Source organism: Danio rerio, chromosome 20 (genome assembly GCF_052040795.2).
Source record: "Danio rerio strain M-AB ecotype USA chromosome 20, GRCz13ab, whole genome shotgun sequence".
Taxonomy (NCBI): Eukaryota; Metazoa; Chordata; class Actinopteri; order Cypriniformes; family Danionidae; genus Danio; species Danio rerio.
The window spans coordinates 21,932,341-21,945,463 of NC_141040.1; the positions used below are offsets into that span (position 1 = coordinate 21,932,341).

General features: G+C 37.5%; 2 protein-coding genes across 3 annotated transcripts in view; one reads left to right on the plus strand and one right to left on the minus strand.

Moving 5' to 3' along the window:
- vipas39 (VPS33B interacting protein, apical-basolateral polarity regulator, spe-39 homolog) overlaps positions 1 to 13,123 on the minus strand; it is a 219,917-nt gene that overhangs the window by 148,903 nt on the left and 57,891 nt on the right. The gene's annotated exons all lie outside the window — the stretch shown is intronic.
- On the plus strand, positions 497 to 7,410 carry znf521 (zinc finger protein 521). The gene is made up of 3 exons (XM_087298099.1): positions 497 to 1,998; positions 3,019 to 3,210; positions 4,122 to 7,410. The coding sequence occupies exons 1-3, from the start codon at positions 1,680 to 1,682 to the stop codon at positions 6,734 to 6,736; spliced, it is 3,126 nt and encodes a 1,041-aa protein (XP_087154225.1). The 5' UTR covers positions 497 to 1,679; the 3' UTR covers positions 6,737 to 7,410.

The following is a 13,123-nucleotide window of genomic DNA, read 5'->3' on the forward strand; positions in this document are numbered from 1 at the left end:
TATGTGTGATATGATTAAAAAGTGGCCATAAATAACTATTTTTTCAATTCAAATGAGTAGCAGCTTGGACCCGTCGCCTCACAGCAAGAAGGTCGCTGGTTCAAGTCCCGGCTGGGCCAATTGGCTATTCTGTGTAGAGTTTGCATGTTCTCCCCGTGTTCGTGTGGGTTTCTTCCAGGTGCTCCAATTTCCCCTACAGTCCAAAGACCTGCACTATAGGTGAATTAAATAAACTAAACTGTCCATAGTGTATGTGTGTGCATGTGAGAGTGTATGGGTGTGGTGACCCCTGATGAATAAAGGGACTAAGCTGAAGGAGAATGAATGAATGTATTTTCATTCTATGGCACCTTTAATATTAATATTAATACCTTTAGTATTAGTGGTTCTGAAATAATAACATACATTATAAGTCTTTCTCGCTCAAAATAACAAAATTAACTCTCTCAGTTCATAACTTTAAAAAAGTGAATCAATCAAAACAACAATAGGGCAAATTACCATTTTTATTATTATTTTTGCTCAAGAAGATTCACTGCAAAGTATTTGTTTTCAAATGGTCTAATAAAACCAATTGGGTGCTTGAGGATATGAAGCAGAACAGCTTTTCTCCCTGGAGATACTCTGATTGGCTGATATATTATTTCCTTCATGATCTCCTTTGTGCAAAGGTTGCTTTTGCATGTCAATACGGTCTATTTAAAGCTACACTACATATTCACAAATATGCTTATACTCGGGTGCGCTGCAGATTCATAATGTCATCTAACAGTTTAACTCACTACAAGGATTCTTAGGGGTAGAGTCAACCCAAACTACACATCACTGACCCAAAGTCTTTATGCTGGAATCTCAGGACCTGACAGATGTATTATGTCGTGGTGTGTGTCTTCATCGCAACATTCCCTTCTCTATTCACAAAACAGTCACAGACAAGTGTCTCAGCAGCTAATTCAAAACTCATTAGAAACATGCAATTGCAGAGCAGACTCCCAAAGGGATCCAGCTTTCTAATCAACGTTCCCCACTGCAAAGCCCATCCAACGGGGCGGCTCATAACTAACGTTTCCACAGAGAAATTAAACCGAGGTGTCATTATGAAGGAAGACGCTCCTCTGATGATTTTATTACAACAGTGCCATATGTTTGATGCTATATTGTAGATTTTTCAAATGTTACATGAGCATTTTCTCTTCTTGGTTGTTTTATTTCTTTGATTTGAAAGAAACGTATGAATTATGGAGTGAATGCTCCCACTCTCAGCCAAAATGAGACGTTTTGGGAATTTTAAAAGGTTGTTTAAGGGAGGTTTAAATGTTGTTTACATACACTTATTTAACCTTTCATTCTGAGGAAATTTTACTATTTAAATATTTAATATGCCCAGATCCTAAACTTAAAAGTCAGATTTGATACAATCTTAAATATTTCTAACAAAAGTAATGTATTAAATTTAATTAAAATAATTATAGTAAGCCAATATATTTAGACTACTGTAAGCACATGCAGCAAGCACGCTCTCATTATGTAGTCTTCTTTGCTGTTTACTTGCATTCAGCTTACGAAATTCTTGTAGAAAAAACGTGACGTGAAGTAAAAACGAGAACTATTTTTACACCGTGAACTAGTAAACTCAACACTCTTCAACTTTAAACAAGTTAACTCAAACTAAAAAGTATATGAACGATAAAACTGTGGTTCAGCTCTGTGTGTCCGCGTGTTCACGTGAGTACAGCGATTACGCATCTCGCGCGCGTCCCCGGTGGCGCAGCGCGTGTATGGAGTCATCCCGCTGCTGTAGGCGGGGGCGAGCCCCTTTGCCCGTCATATTAATGTGCTTTCCCGCTATTCCAGTTCATGAAATAACACTCAAGTGTTTGCTCTTGTTCGCCGCCTGCGCTTTCAAACAGTGGACAGCAACTCAACCCGTTTACTGGCAGCTGCTGAAGTCCTCTATAATGTCTCGTCGAAAGCAAGCGAAACCAAGATCTTTGAAAGGTACGAAAGGTTTTTATTTAATCACTTGTTTCCTTGTGGTTTTGAGTGAAACTCCACAGTAGGCAAATCGACCCTAATACGTTGTAGATAGACTTCAGATCGATGTTGCGGAGTAGACCAGAAGAGGATAATGTAATTGTTCTGCAGAACTTTCATTTCACTTCCACTGTATTCTTATAGAGTCTTTAAGTCTTTAATTAAGAGGGTGTTACCATATTAGGCACGTAATACACATGATAGCATACATATCGATGAAGATTAACTTATTAAGGTAGGCTACTCTTGTGGTATTAGGAACAACAAAGTTTTCACAGCTGTATTAATAATGTGTGTGCGATTTTGCTTTGTTTGGGAGGACTAAATGTCCTAGCTAGGACAGAGAATGTAAATGACTGAGGAATACAGCTTAATAAACATATAATAATGTATAACAATTAAATGTAAATGCATGTTAGATTTAGGAGCAGGGGACAGATAATATGTAACTCTCTCAGTATAAAAACAACAGAAGACAAATTCAGAAACATGACATAAAAATGAATAAATGCGAGTTTAAAATTTTTTTTAATGTTTTTATGTTTGCTGGGTATAAAGCTTAGTATGTTTCCTGACATGTTGCTGTCACTTTGAATTACAGATGTTACCAGAATAATTGCAGAATAAGTCTGTATAATGAAAAATGAAACTTTTGAAGTTGTTTCTCTGCGCATTTTATTTGCATAGTTTTCCCTGTAGAGGTAATTCTATAGTTCATCGTGCTATCATTAAAAACAGAAAATGTTATATTTCAAGCATCTGCTTCTTGTCTTCGGTACACCTTTTTATTTAAAAAACAAACAAGCACACAAGGGTACTCCATAGCTAGATGAAAAACAGATCAAAATGTCTATATTTGTTTGCACTTTTCAGGATAACCCTGTGCGTGCCAGGTGATCCATTTAAAGTGCTAGCTTTTTTAGCAATGTAAATTAAATTACATTTAGCACCTATGGTCATCATGAGTCAATCTCTTCTATACAGGTCATGAAAACCGGTTAAATGCAAATGACGATGGGATGAATATGGGAAAGAAAGATTGCTCAGAGGAGAGGGGCAAAGAATGGGATGAGGAAAGTAACAGACATGGACAAGGGAAAGAAGAAAGTGCTGAAGAGCCTACAAACCTACCACAATCAGAATCACCGGTCCAAACAAAGTACTGCCATAGTTCAGGTAAACACATTATCCTGAATAAACTGTGAATATATTCACTCTATTTGTCTGTATCCTTTATACAAGAAGATTACAAAGAGAGACCTCCGGGGTTTTATATTGCAGGTTTAGTGTTTCTTGGTGTTTTTGTGTGACCTTTGAATTTGTTATATTTGCAATTCCCCATTTGCACACAAACATAACGAATCATGCCCTTACAAGTGATTCTGGATTTATGATAATTAAATAGCTAATCGTGTTTTTATGTATTAAATCTTTTAAAGCAGATACAGTAATTTGATTCAGTGTAAGCATGGATTTGGTTCAATGGTTTTTGGTTTGTTTTTATGTCTTGTAAATATTCAGTACTTTAAAGTAGCAGCACTGCATTTGTTCAAACTGTGAATCTGGTCCTCTCACACTGACAGCAATTTTAGTCACAGTGGGATTGCTCATTATGTGGCCACATGCCGAGCTAATTACATCTAAAAAAGTGTGAAAAAGAGCATCCAATTCATATTTTTTGGTGTTTAGTCTGCTCTTATGAGGTTGGCTTATATTTAAAACTGCCAGACATCAGCAAGACGGTCCTTTTGAAACTTTTAATCTGAAGTGTTTGGGAAGATACAAGGTACTATTCATTTACCATTAATTTAAGCATCGTTTTTAAAGTAGGTAACTAAATCACAATTTAATAAGGGGGTGGGCATGATGTATTTTAGATTACATCATATATGATTCCGACAAACCTGTGGCTCTACATATTTGAGAAAGTGTCTTGTTACTGGAGAAGCTTCAATGATTTACAATCACATTTCTGAACATATACTTCATTTAAAATCTTTGCTAAATTACTGTTAGCTAGTTACTTTCTCTGGTACATTTTCATGAAAGTTGTAAATAGACATTTCTCTTTTCCTCTTGGCTCATAGCAAACCGCAATGTTGAGGAAGATGAAAAATTTTGTTTGGGTTTTTCTGAACATTCCTCCACTGACCATGAAGATGGATGTGGCCTTGGATTCAGGGGAGAAACATGCAGAGACCATCAGAGATTCGGTCTGAGCGGGAAGGTGAACACCCCTTTGCCTGGCAACAGTTCAGTACCTCTTGAAATATCACAAACAGATGCAAGCGACGAAAGCCCAACAAAAAACAAACAGGACTTTAATAATCAGTTTGAGCAGGCTAGTACGTTGTCCTTGCAACATCTCTCTCTTCTAAACGATGTACCAAATTACATGGGGGACCCTGAGAAAAGAAAACCTCCAAATTTTTCAGCACAAGATCAGTCAGACATCTCAATAGTGGAATGCACACGTATCAACTCACAAATACCCAGTCTAGCAACCCTGGCTGCTTCTGGCGAAAAGCACGTGGCTGTTTCTGGAGAAAAGAGAAAGTCTCCATTTGACGGTTGTTTAGGAATCTCTAAAAAGCTCAAGATTATAAGTAATTATGTTCACAACCACGTGGACTCCAGACCATGTCCACAGACTCGACACATGGAGAATAAGATCTGCTCCAGTTCTGAGATTCTTACTTTTCCGTCTGAATTGCACCAGAAAGAGGCTAATGTAATGCTAGGCCATTCTGTGTTGCTTGAAGCTGCAATCACAGCAGCCGTTCAGACAGTTCTTCAGTGTAGCTTCTGTCCCACATCGTTAAAAAACCTTGAAGCTCTTCAAGAGCATGTTCGGCGAACACATAACTCTGCTTTAACTGAAAGCAATGTCTTCTTCTGCTCACAGTGCTTTAGAGGATTCCTTACAAAGGACACGCTAGATAATCACATGCAGCAGACCCACTGCAGAAACCAGAGCCCAAAACTTGACGCTGATCCAGAAGAAATAGCAGAAAGGTCTTTGCAATTCTGTCCATACTGCAGCCACTTGCCTACATTTAGCAGTAAACTAAAACTGATGCAGCATATCAAAAAGATGCACAAGAACACTAACTTGATGAACCTCACAGATGGAAGAAGGACAACTGGTTCAACATCACCTCAGTCAATTAAGAGTCCAGCCAAAAAAGCAGGCCACTGTGCCATACCTTCATCCGACTTCATATGTGACCATTGCGGAGCTAAATACACAGATCTGGATCTGTTTCAGACTCACTTGAGCTCTCACCTGAAAAGTTTGCTTCCAAAACTTACATGTCAAGAGGGCTTGAGGGATTTCCCAAACAATGAATCCTTTAAGGAGCACACAGTGTTTCAATTTAGCAACACATCTACGTTCTACATCTGTGAGAGCTGCGGTAAGACCTTCACTAGTGTGAAAGACTTACATGGGCACCTACTTGAGATGCACACTGTTTCATTTTACCGCTGTTCCCTATGCCAGCAGGTGTTCAGCTCTAAGGTGTCTATTCAGGTTCACTTGGCCTCTGAACACAGCAACAAGAGAACGACTTTCCACTGTACGTCCTGCGACTGGGACTTCAAGCAAGAGGACGACTTGCACCTGCATGTCAAAGAGAAGCACCTCGACAAACAATGTAAGGCATACTCTTGCATCTTCTGCACGGAGTCCTTCACTACGGATGTTGACTTGCAGTGTCATATCACCACACACAGCGACAAATGCAGTCCCTGCGTCTGTACTAAGACCAGATCTCCCCTCGAGGTGCCCTTACACGAGAAACTCTGTGCCAAGAGCCAGAGCGTTGAAGGTAACAACGTGACCCCTCCACCTGTCTCTGAACCAGTTGCCAAGGACGGCGCTGGATTCCTGCCAGCGAATAGTGAAATAAGAGACGGTAAGGTGGAATTGCTGTTCAGCCCTCCCACTGAAACCAAAGGAAAGGCGAGCCTCAGCGATCCTATGTTTGCCTGTGAAATCTGTGGTGCTTCATACACCATGCAGTCCTTGCTCGCCAACCACCAGCTGCGAGATCACCACATCCAGCCTGGGGAGAGTGGCACTCTCAAGCGCAAAGTGGAGGCGATCCAAGGGAGCCACAAATGCAAAGACTGTTCCAAGACCTTCTTCACTGAGATGGCTCTGTGGGAGCACGTCCAGACTCATCTAGGCCCCACCAAGCACTGCCAATGCCCCATCTGTGGAGAGCGCTTCCCCTCACTGCTAACTCTGACTGAACACAAGGTCACCCACAGCAGGAGCTTGGACACAGGCAACTGCCGCATCTGCAAGCTTCCTCTTCACAGTGAGGAGGACTTCCTGGAACACTGTCAGAGGCACCCAGACCTGCACAACTCACTGACAGGCTTCCGCTGTGTCGTATGCATGCAGACTGTCACCTCCACTCTTGAACTGAAAATTCATGGAACTTTCCACATGCAGAAGGTCCAGGGCGAGGATCTGACCAACAGCTGCACGGATCCCTCCAACCTTAATCCCGACCTTAAAATCTCTGCAAGTGTTGCCCAGCAGGAAACAGCGAATGCAAATGTCAGCATATATGAGCATAGACTCCGAAACAATAAGACTAGCATTTCTGTTGTGAACGGTTGTTCGGCTACGGCTCTCATTCCAGCGGAGATTAGCAATAAAAACACTCTCACGCAAACCACAACAGTTTAAAACAAAGCCATCCTAAATAAAATACATGATTTGTCACCTTATAAAGCATCTGTTTTCAAATGTACATTGTGTTATGTATTTGTGCCAGAACAGTGAAGAGATGTTTGGGAGAGGCTCTTTTCTGCCTTCCAGTAAGAAAGGGGGGTTCGTGAGTTTCAAAACACTCAGCAAATGACTAATTCTCCCAAGCGCAAGGCTAATCTTCACCGGACACGTCTGAATTCAGATTTACAGCCATAGTTGCATCATTTCCTCTCTCTTTGTTACGTTTTAAGATAAATCCTTGCGTTAAGAAACGGAGCTGGATCTTGGTGAGTAATGAGCTTCTGATGACTGAAACTGCAGATGCGCAGAGGGGCAGAAAAGAGGATGAGATGTGGGCAGTGGGACTTGATGTTCAGAGGGAGAGAGTCATTAGCAGTGTTTTATCTAATTGAAATCTGAGCAGGCCTCTTGGTAAACTTTATGGATTAGATGTAGGGCTTTTGGACAATGACATCTGATAATCACAAAACCGCCACAATGTTGTGTATTTTTAAATTGTACTACGTCTTTTTAGTAAAATACCGTCATCTGTGTTGTATAATTTTAACAGTGAATGTCTTGTTAGTTGTTTATCTGTGTATGATGTCCATGTGACAAAAAGAAAGTAAATTGTCTTCTGGGTAATTGTGCATTTATGTGTAAGTGGTGTGTGATTGCTATTTCAGTTCTCTGCGAACGCTACAGTGTGTTTCTGGGCCAATGCAATTTGACAGCAATGTTTTTGATAGTTTTCTGTTAAACATTTTTTAAATCATGAATTAATAATATAGTCATCGATATTAATGAAGTTCAACTGGAAAAGCGTTTCAACGTATCTTAGCTTTTTAAAGGGGTAGTTCAACCTGTCAATTTGCCCCCAGGCCATGCAAGATGTTTTTGACGTCTTCAGTAGAACATTAAAGATTTCTTGCTTAAACTCTGGTCCTTTGTGATTCATAAAATGCAAGTAAAAAACAAACAAAGGCAAAACAAAATTAATACCAGTGGCTCTTAGCGATACTTTGAGGTCTTGTAAAGCAAAACAACTCATTTAAGCAAGAAACTGAACATAACTGACAACAATTTACAACATGTATGCAGGTACTGTACTTACACACACATAGGAGGGAGCAACCTTTCTTAAAACAAACTTATTGTAAACAAAAATCAGCCCATATTTGAGTTTGTACCATACATATGCAGTGCTCAGCGTATGTGAGTACACCCCATTTTGAGAATGAAAATTGTAACCAATTTCTCAGTGAATATGGGTAATATATATTGGTGCATTTACACAAAACATATTTATTAAACAGATATATTTATTAAAATAATATTTTTTTTCACCAAACATATTTAGAAATCATAAAATTAAATTCAAGCTAAATATAAAAAAATACAACCTAAAAAATTTCAATACATTATTTTTTTTCTTCTCTTGATTTTTCCTCTCTTTTTAAATTTGTGTTTAATATTTTTCTATAATATATACGTTTGGGTGCAGTAGTTTTTGGATCGTAATTGTAAGTTATTTGGTTAGATAAGCTCCAAATTTGGCTTCAGTACTGACTAGTCTAATGCATATGCACAAATATTGTATTGTACAGCTTCCTATTAAAAATCTGAATTTAAAAGATAGATTTGTGGAGGGTGTATGCAGAGCGCTGTATTGCCTCAAGAAGTCTAAGCTCCAGTCCAGACTAAATGCACCATTTCCAGAGGCTGTGGATGAAAGGTAATCATGTAAAATAATACATTTATTTTTAAAGACAGATAAAGACTTTAATGTATCAACAGGAGCCACAAGTACTAATATGGGTTACCCATTATATATCTTTTTTGTTTCGTTTGCCTGTATATGTGACTCAGAGTGCTAGTATCCTTAGACCAGGGTTTTATGAATCACCAAGGAACAGTTTCAGATATTCAGAAAAAGAAGTCTTCTTAAACGTTCTACTGAAGAATAAAGTCACCTACATCTCAGATGCCCTGAGGGTGGGTAAATTATTAGTACATTTTCAATTCGTGTGAACTCTTTTTAAACTATACGGAAGAGAGGTTGGCAGTGTTTCACTAGATATTGCAAAGTGTATGGTATCAAGGTTAAGCACAACTGAGCCATAAACTCTGAGGGAACAATGACTTTATACTTATGGGGATTTATAGGGGGTGAAATGAATGGGCAGGACTATAATTCCTCAACACTATGATGTTTCCTTAGAAATTAGCATTTTTGAGCATTTGTTGATACATTTATGATTAGTACTACTTTAAAAACCATGTTATTTTAAAAATCTGAACTGAAAATATGCAGGACTGTAAAAAGTGATGGCTGTGCATATTTTGAGAATGAAAATTAGGTAACTGAGCCCTGAAGCTGGAAAAAAACGTACCTCATTTGGAAATGCCCCTCAGTCACCAGGACAGCAGCTGGGCTTTGACCGAAGGCACAGGAAGGAAAAGCGACATCATTTTGGGAACGCCTGTTCTGTAAAAAATGCATTTTGACAGACAAAAAAATGATAATGACATTCTAAAGAGGCCTGCACTAGATTTGCAGATGAGTGCAAGACATTGAAGATTCTGTAAATACTTTTTACAAATACAAGCTATATTAAAAACTTGAATTTTCCCCTTAAAGGAATTAGTTCCCCCAAAAATAAAAATGTACTCACTTATTGAGTTTCTTTATTCTGTAGATTTCTTTTAAAAGAAACTGAAAACTGGTAAACATCGTCTCCCAAATAATGTCTTTTTTGTTCAATAGAAGAAAAAAAGTCAAACAGGTTTGGAACAAAGGGTGAGTAAATTAGGGCTGGGTGATTTGGCCTAAAATCAAAATCTTGATTAATTGAACATTTTGACTCCATTACGATTGATGAATGATTATTTTATTTATGTATTTATTTTTATTCATTTATTCATTTTCTTTTTGGCTTAGTCCCTTTATTAATCTGGGGTCCCCACAGCAGAATAAACCGCTAACTTATCCAGCACATGTTTTACGCAGCGGATGCCCTTCCAGCTGCAACCCATCACTGGGAAACATTCACACACACACACACATATAGACAATAGAGCTAACCCAAGATACCTATAGTGCATGTCTGTGGCCTTGTAGGGGAAATGGAAACCGGAGCAAACTCCATACAGAAATGCCAACTGACCCAGCCAAGATTCGAACCAGCAACCTTCTTGCTGTGAGGCGAAGGCGCTGCCCACTGTGCCACCGTGTCACCCCTATTAATTTTTATATATATATATATATATATATATATATATATATATATATATATATATATATATATATATATATATATATATATATATATATATATTGCCCTCATAGTTTACTGACAAGAGTTAATTTGTAAATATTACTTGATTTATGATTATTTATTGAACATCAGTGCTGAACAATTGAAATTAAAACACACATTGCCTAAAACAGTCACTTTTTTCTTATAAAAAAAGAAACAAAATTGACAATTTTCAGTGTTTTTCATATTAAAAATAGAAAAAAAGAAGCATCTTTTCGAAATAGAATAACTTTTGTATACCTGGAAATAATATTTTTAACAGTGCATTTCTTTAACTTGCATCTTCTGTAAACAAATAATTTAGGTAAATAACAATTTTAATATAATGGATAATATGCCATCTCAAGAGGCTCTAGTGAAGCTTCCAGTCAGTATCAATGTAGTGCAAAGGCTAAAGAATGGGTCCATTGTCCTACTTGACCAGAGATCAGATGTGGCTGCAAAATGGCCACAGAAGAAGAAATCAGCCTTATAAAAGGCTTGAAAAAGCGAGGTCATGTGACCACATATGGTAGGGAAAGTAATTGAAAAAATAGTCCAGGAAAAATTAGATCGATAAAAGGTTGTGAATGTCGATTTCGATTACTTTTCGATTAATCGCCCAGCCCAAGAGTAAATGATAATAATAAAACATTAAGTTTTGTGTAAACTATCCTTTATTCATATTACAGATGCTAATTTCTTATTTTTGTGGTAAGCAATAGTAATCATTCTGTAGTTTATATACAAGTTCAGGCTAGAATATGAACTTGGTTTTCCTTTTGTGTGTCCAGGCTTTAGGCCAAGGTAAAGTCGGCTGTGAAAACATGATGCCGGGTAATGCCCGGACCATCTGTCAATAAGCATCTCTCGAGTGGCTCGACTGCAGAGGAGAAATGACAAAAAAGACAGCGCAGTGACAGCAAGTTTGATCTGAAATTATTTAAAGTGTTTTTTTATATTTATGTTGTATTGCTATATTGCTAAAAACCATAGCCTACAAACAAGGATTTGACATTCAATTTAAATAAAAACTGTGCCAAAGTATAGAGTCTACAGTGCAAATATACTACAGCTATACATATCATTACAAAATTATAATACAAAATCGAGTTTTGCATGCTAAGCGTACAATGTAATTTAAACAAAATTGAATAAAAAGGGAATAATAGACCTGCAGCGGAACATTTAGGGCTTCTGAAAAACAGAGCTGACTAAGTTCCCAACTTGTAGGACTGTGCCATGTCAACATCCTCCCGGGATGGAAACCAGGGTGAAAGGTTCCTCAACTGACATCCCATAATCTCCTTTTCCCCCACATTACATTGTTTCTGCACAGTCCACAAAGTCACCAATCATTCCTTTGTGCTCTCCTTTTTCTTCACGTCTCACATATCTATCATCTGAGCTCTTCTGCAAGTGACATTATCCAGTGCTGTACTTAAAACCAGTATAAACAGTAAACAGGAAAGGAGCCAGTCTGGATCCTCAGGGAATTGGGTCCAGTATAACTTCTCATTTGTTCTTGTACAGTTCAGTGGTCAAGCAGGTGAGAAAATGTAGAAGTTTTTTTGTTTTCTGTTGATTAATGCCATTGTACCAGTCAAGCTGGAATGATTAAATTCTGTTTTGCAGCAAGTGATAAATTAGACATTGGAGAAATATTAAACGCATGAGTGAAGGGTGAAAGTGAGACAACACTCCCCTCTATTGACTGGGTGTGTGACACTACAGCACCCGTCTTTCATGCTTAAATTATCCCTGCTGAACACAAAGTTCTAAAGGTTGTTAAGACAAATAAACGTCACAATAAACAACACTACAAACCATAAAAGTATAAGCATTAAAACCATAGTGTTTTGGGAAATATTAGCGTAACATGCAGCAAACGTACCATTCAGTCAACTTTTCATTATGACCTTTACGAATTGTATGATGTTTTCTAGTTATTTCTCTGTAAAATAAGTTTCTACTTATTTTACAGAGATGATGTCAACCACTGTAACAGCCGTAAAAGCTCCATTTACATTATGCTAATCAGATCATTTTAAAACTGTACTCTGTTGTATGTGTTGTACACAACCGCCACACAACAAAATATGATGATAATGAAATACAATTTGCATTAAAACAATTTACAAATACTGAGAGATATAAAACTCAATTATTAAACAAAAATAATAAAAGCTTTTATAAGGTTCAGATTATGACCAGTAGGTGAAGCTACGAGCGAATATGTGAACAATGTTAGCAAACGTAAAATGTCTTTTAATATACACAAAGTATCTTTAGCTTAGTAGTGCGCCTCAAGTGTTTGTCGTAGTTTCTGTGTAAATACGGTGAAATATGTCAGCTCAGGCTGACATTAAGGTGGTAAAATAAATCCCAGACTTACTTGTTTCAGGATATTTATTCTAAAATATACATGGCATGCCTCTTGGTCAGTCAGGTGTAGGTGTATGTGACTAGTTTTGGCGCGTCCCTCAGTCAACACGTACGTATGCCTACTGAGCATGCGCAAATACGAGTTAAGACCAAGGGGAAAATGTTTTCGAGAATTTAAACATATGCATTACATTTCAATAAAATGGACATTAGCTGACAAAAAAAAGAAGACGAAGAAAAAGCAAAAAGCTTAGACCAGTCAGTGGTGGTTTTGGAGTCCCCACTTCCACATTAAAAAAAAAAGAACTACAATAATTTACTGTACTAGATTATAATTTAAAATACTATAGTTTTCTTATCATAATTTTTCTAATTTGACGTAACCTTTTTGTTTGTTTGTTTGTTGTTTTATTGCTTTTTATTTATTTTATTTAGAGCAAACTGAAATGAAAGGTTTCAAGTAAATATTGTAAATGAATCTTATTTCATTTTAAAATGTAAAAATGTCACGCGACAGAGAGACGGATAGAGGACTAAGCCTATGCAGAAGACATCGGTGAGCAAGTCAAGGCAAAAACTAGTGTTATTCTGTTATATGTGAGATTGTTTTGATTTTACAGTAATAAGTTTATTATAAAATGTCAAAAAAAATACTGCATTCGTTAATATAAGGCAATGT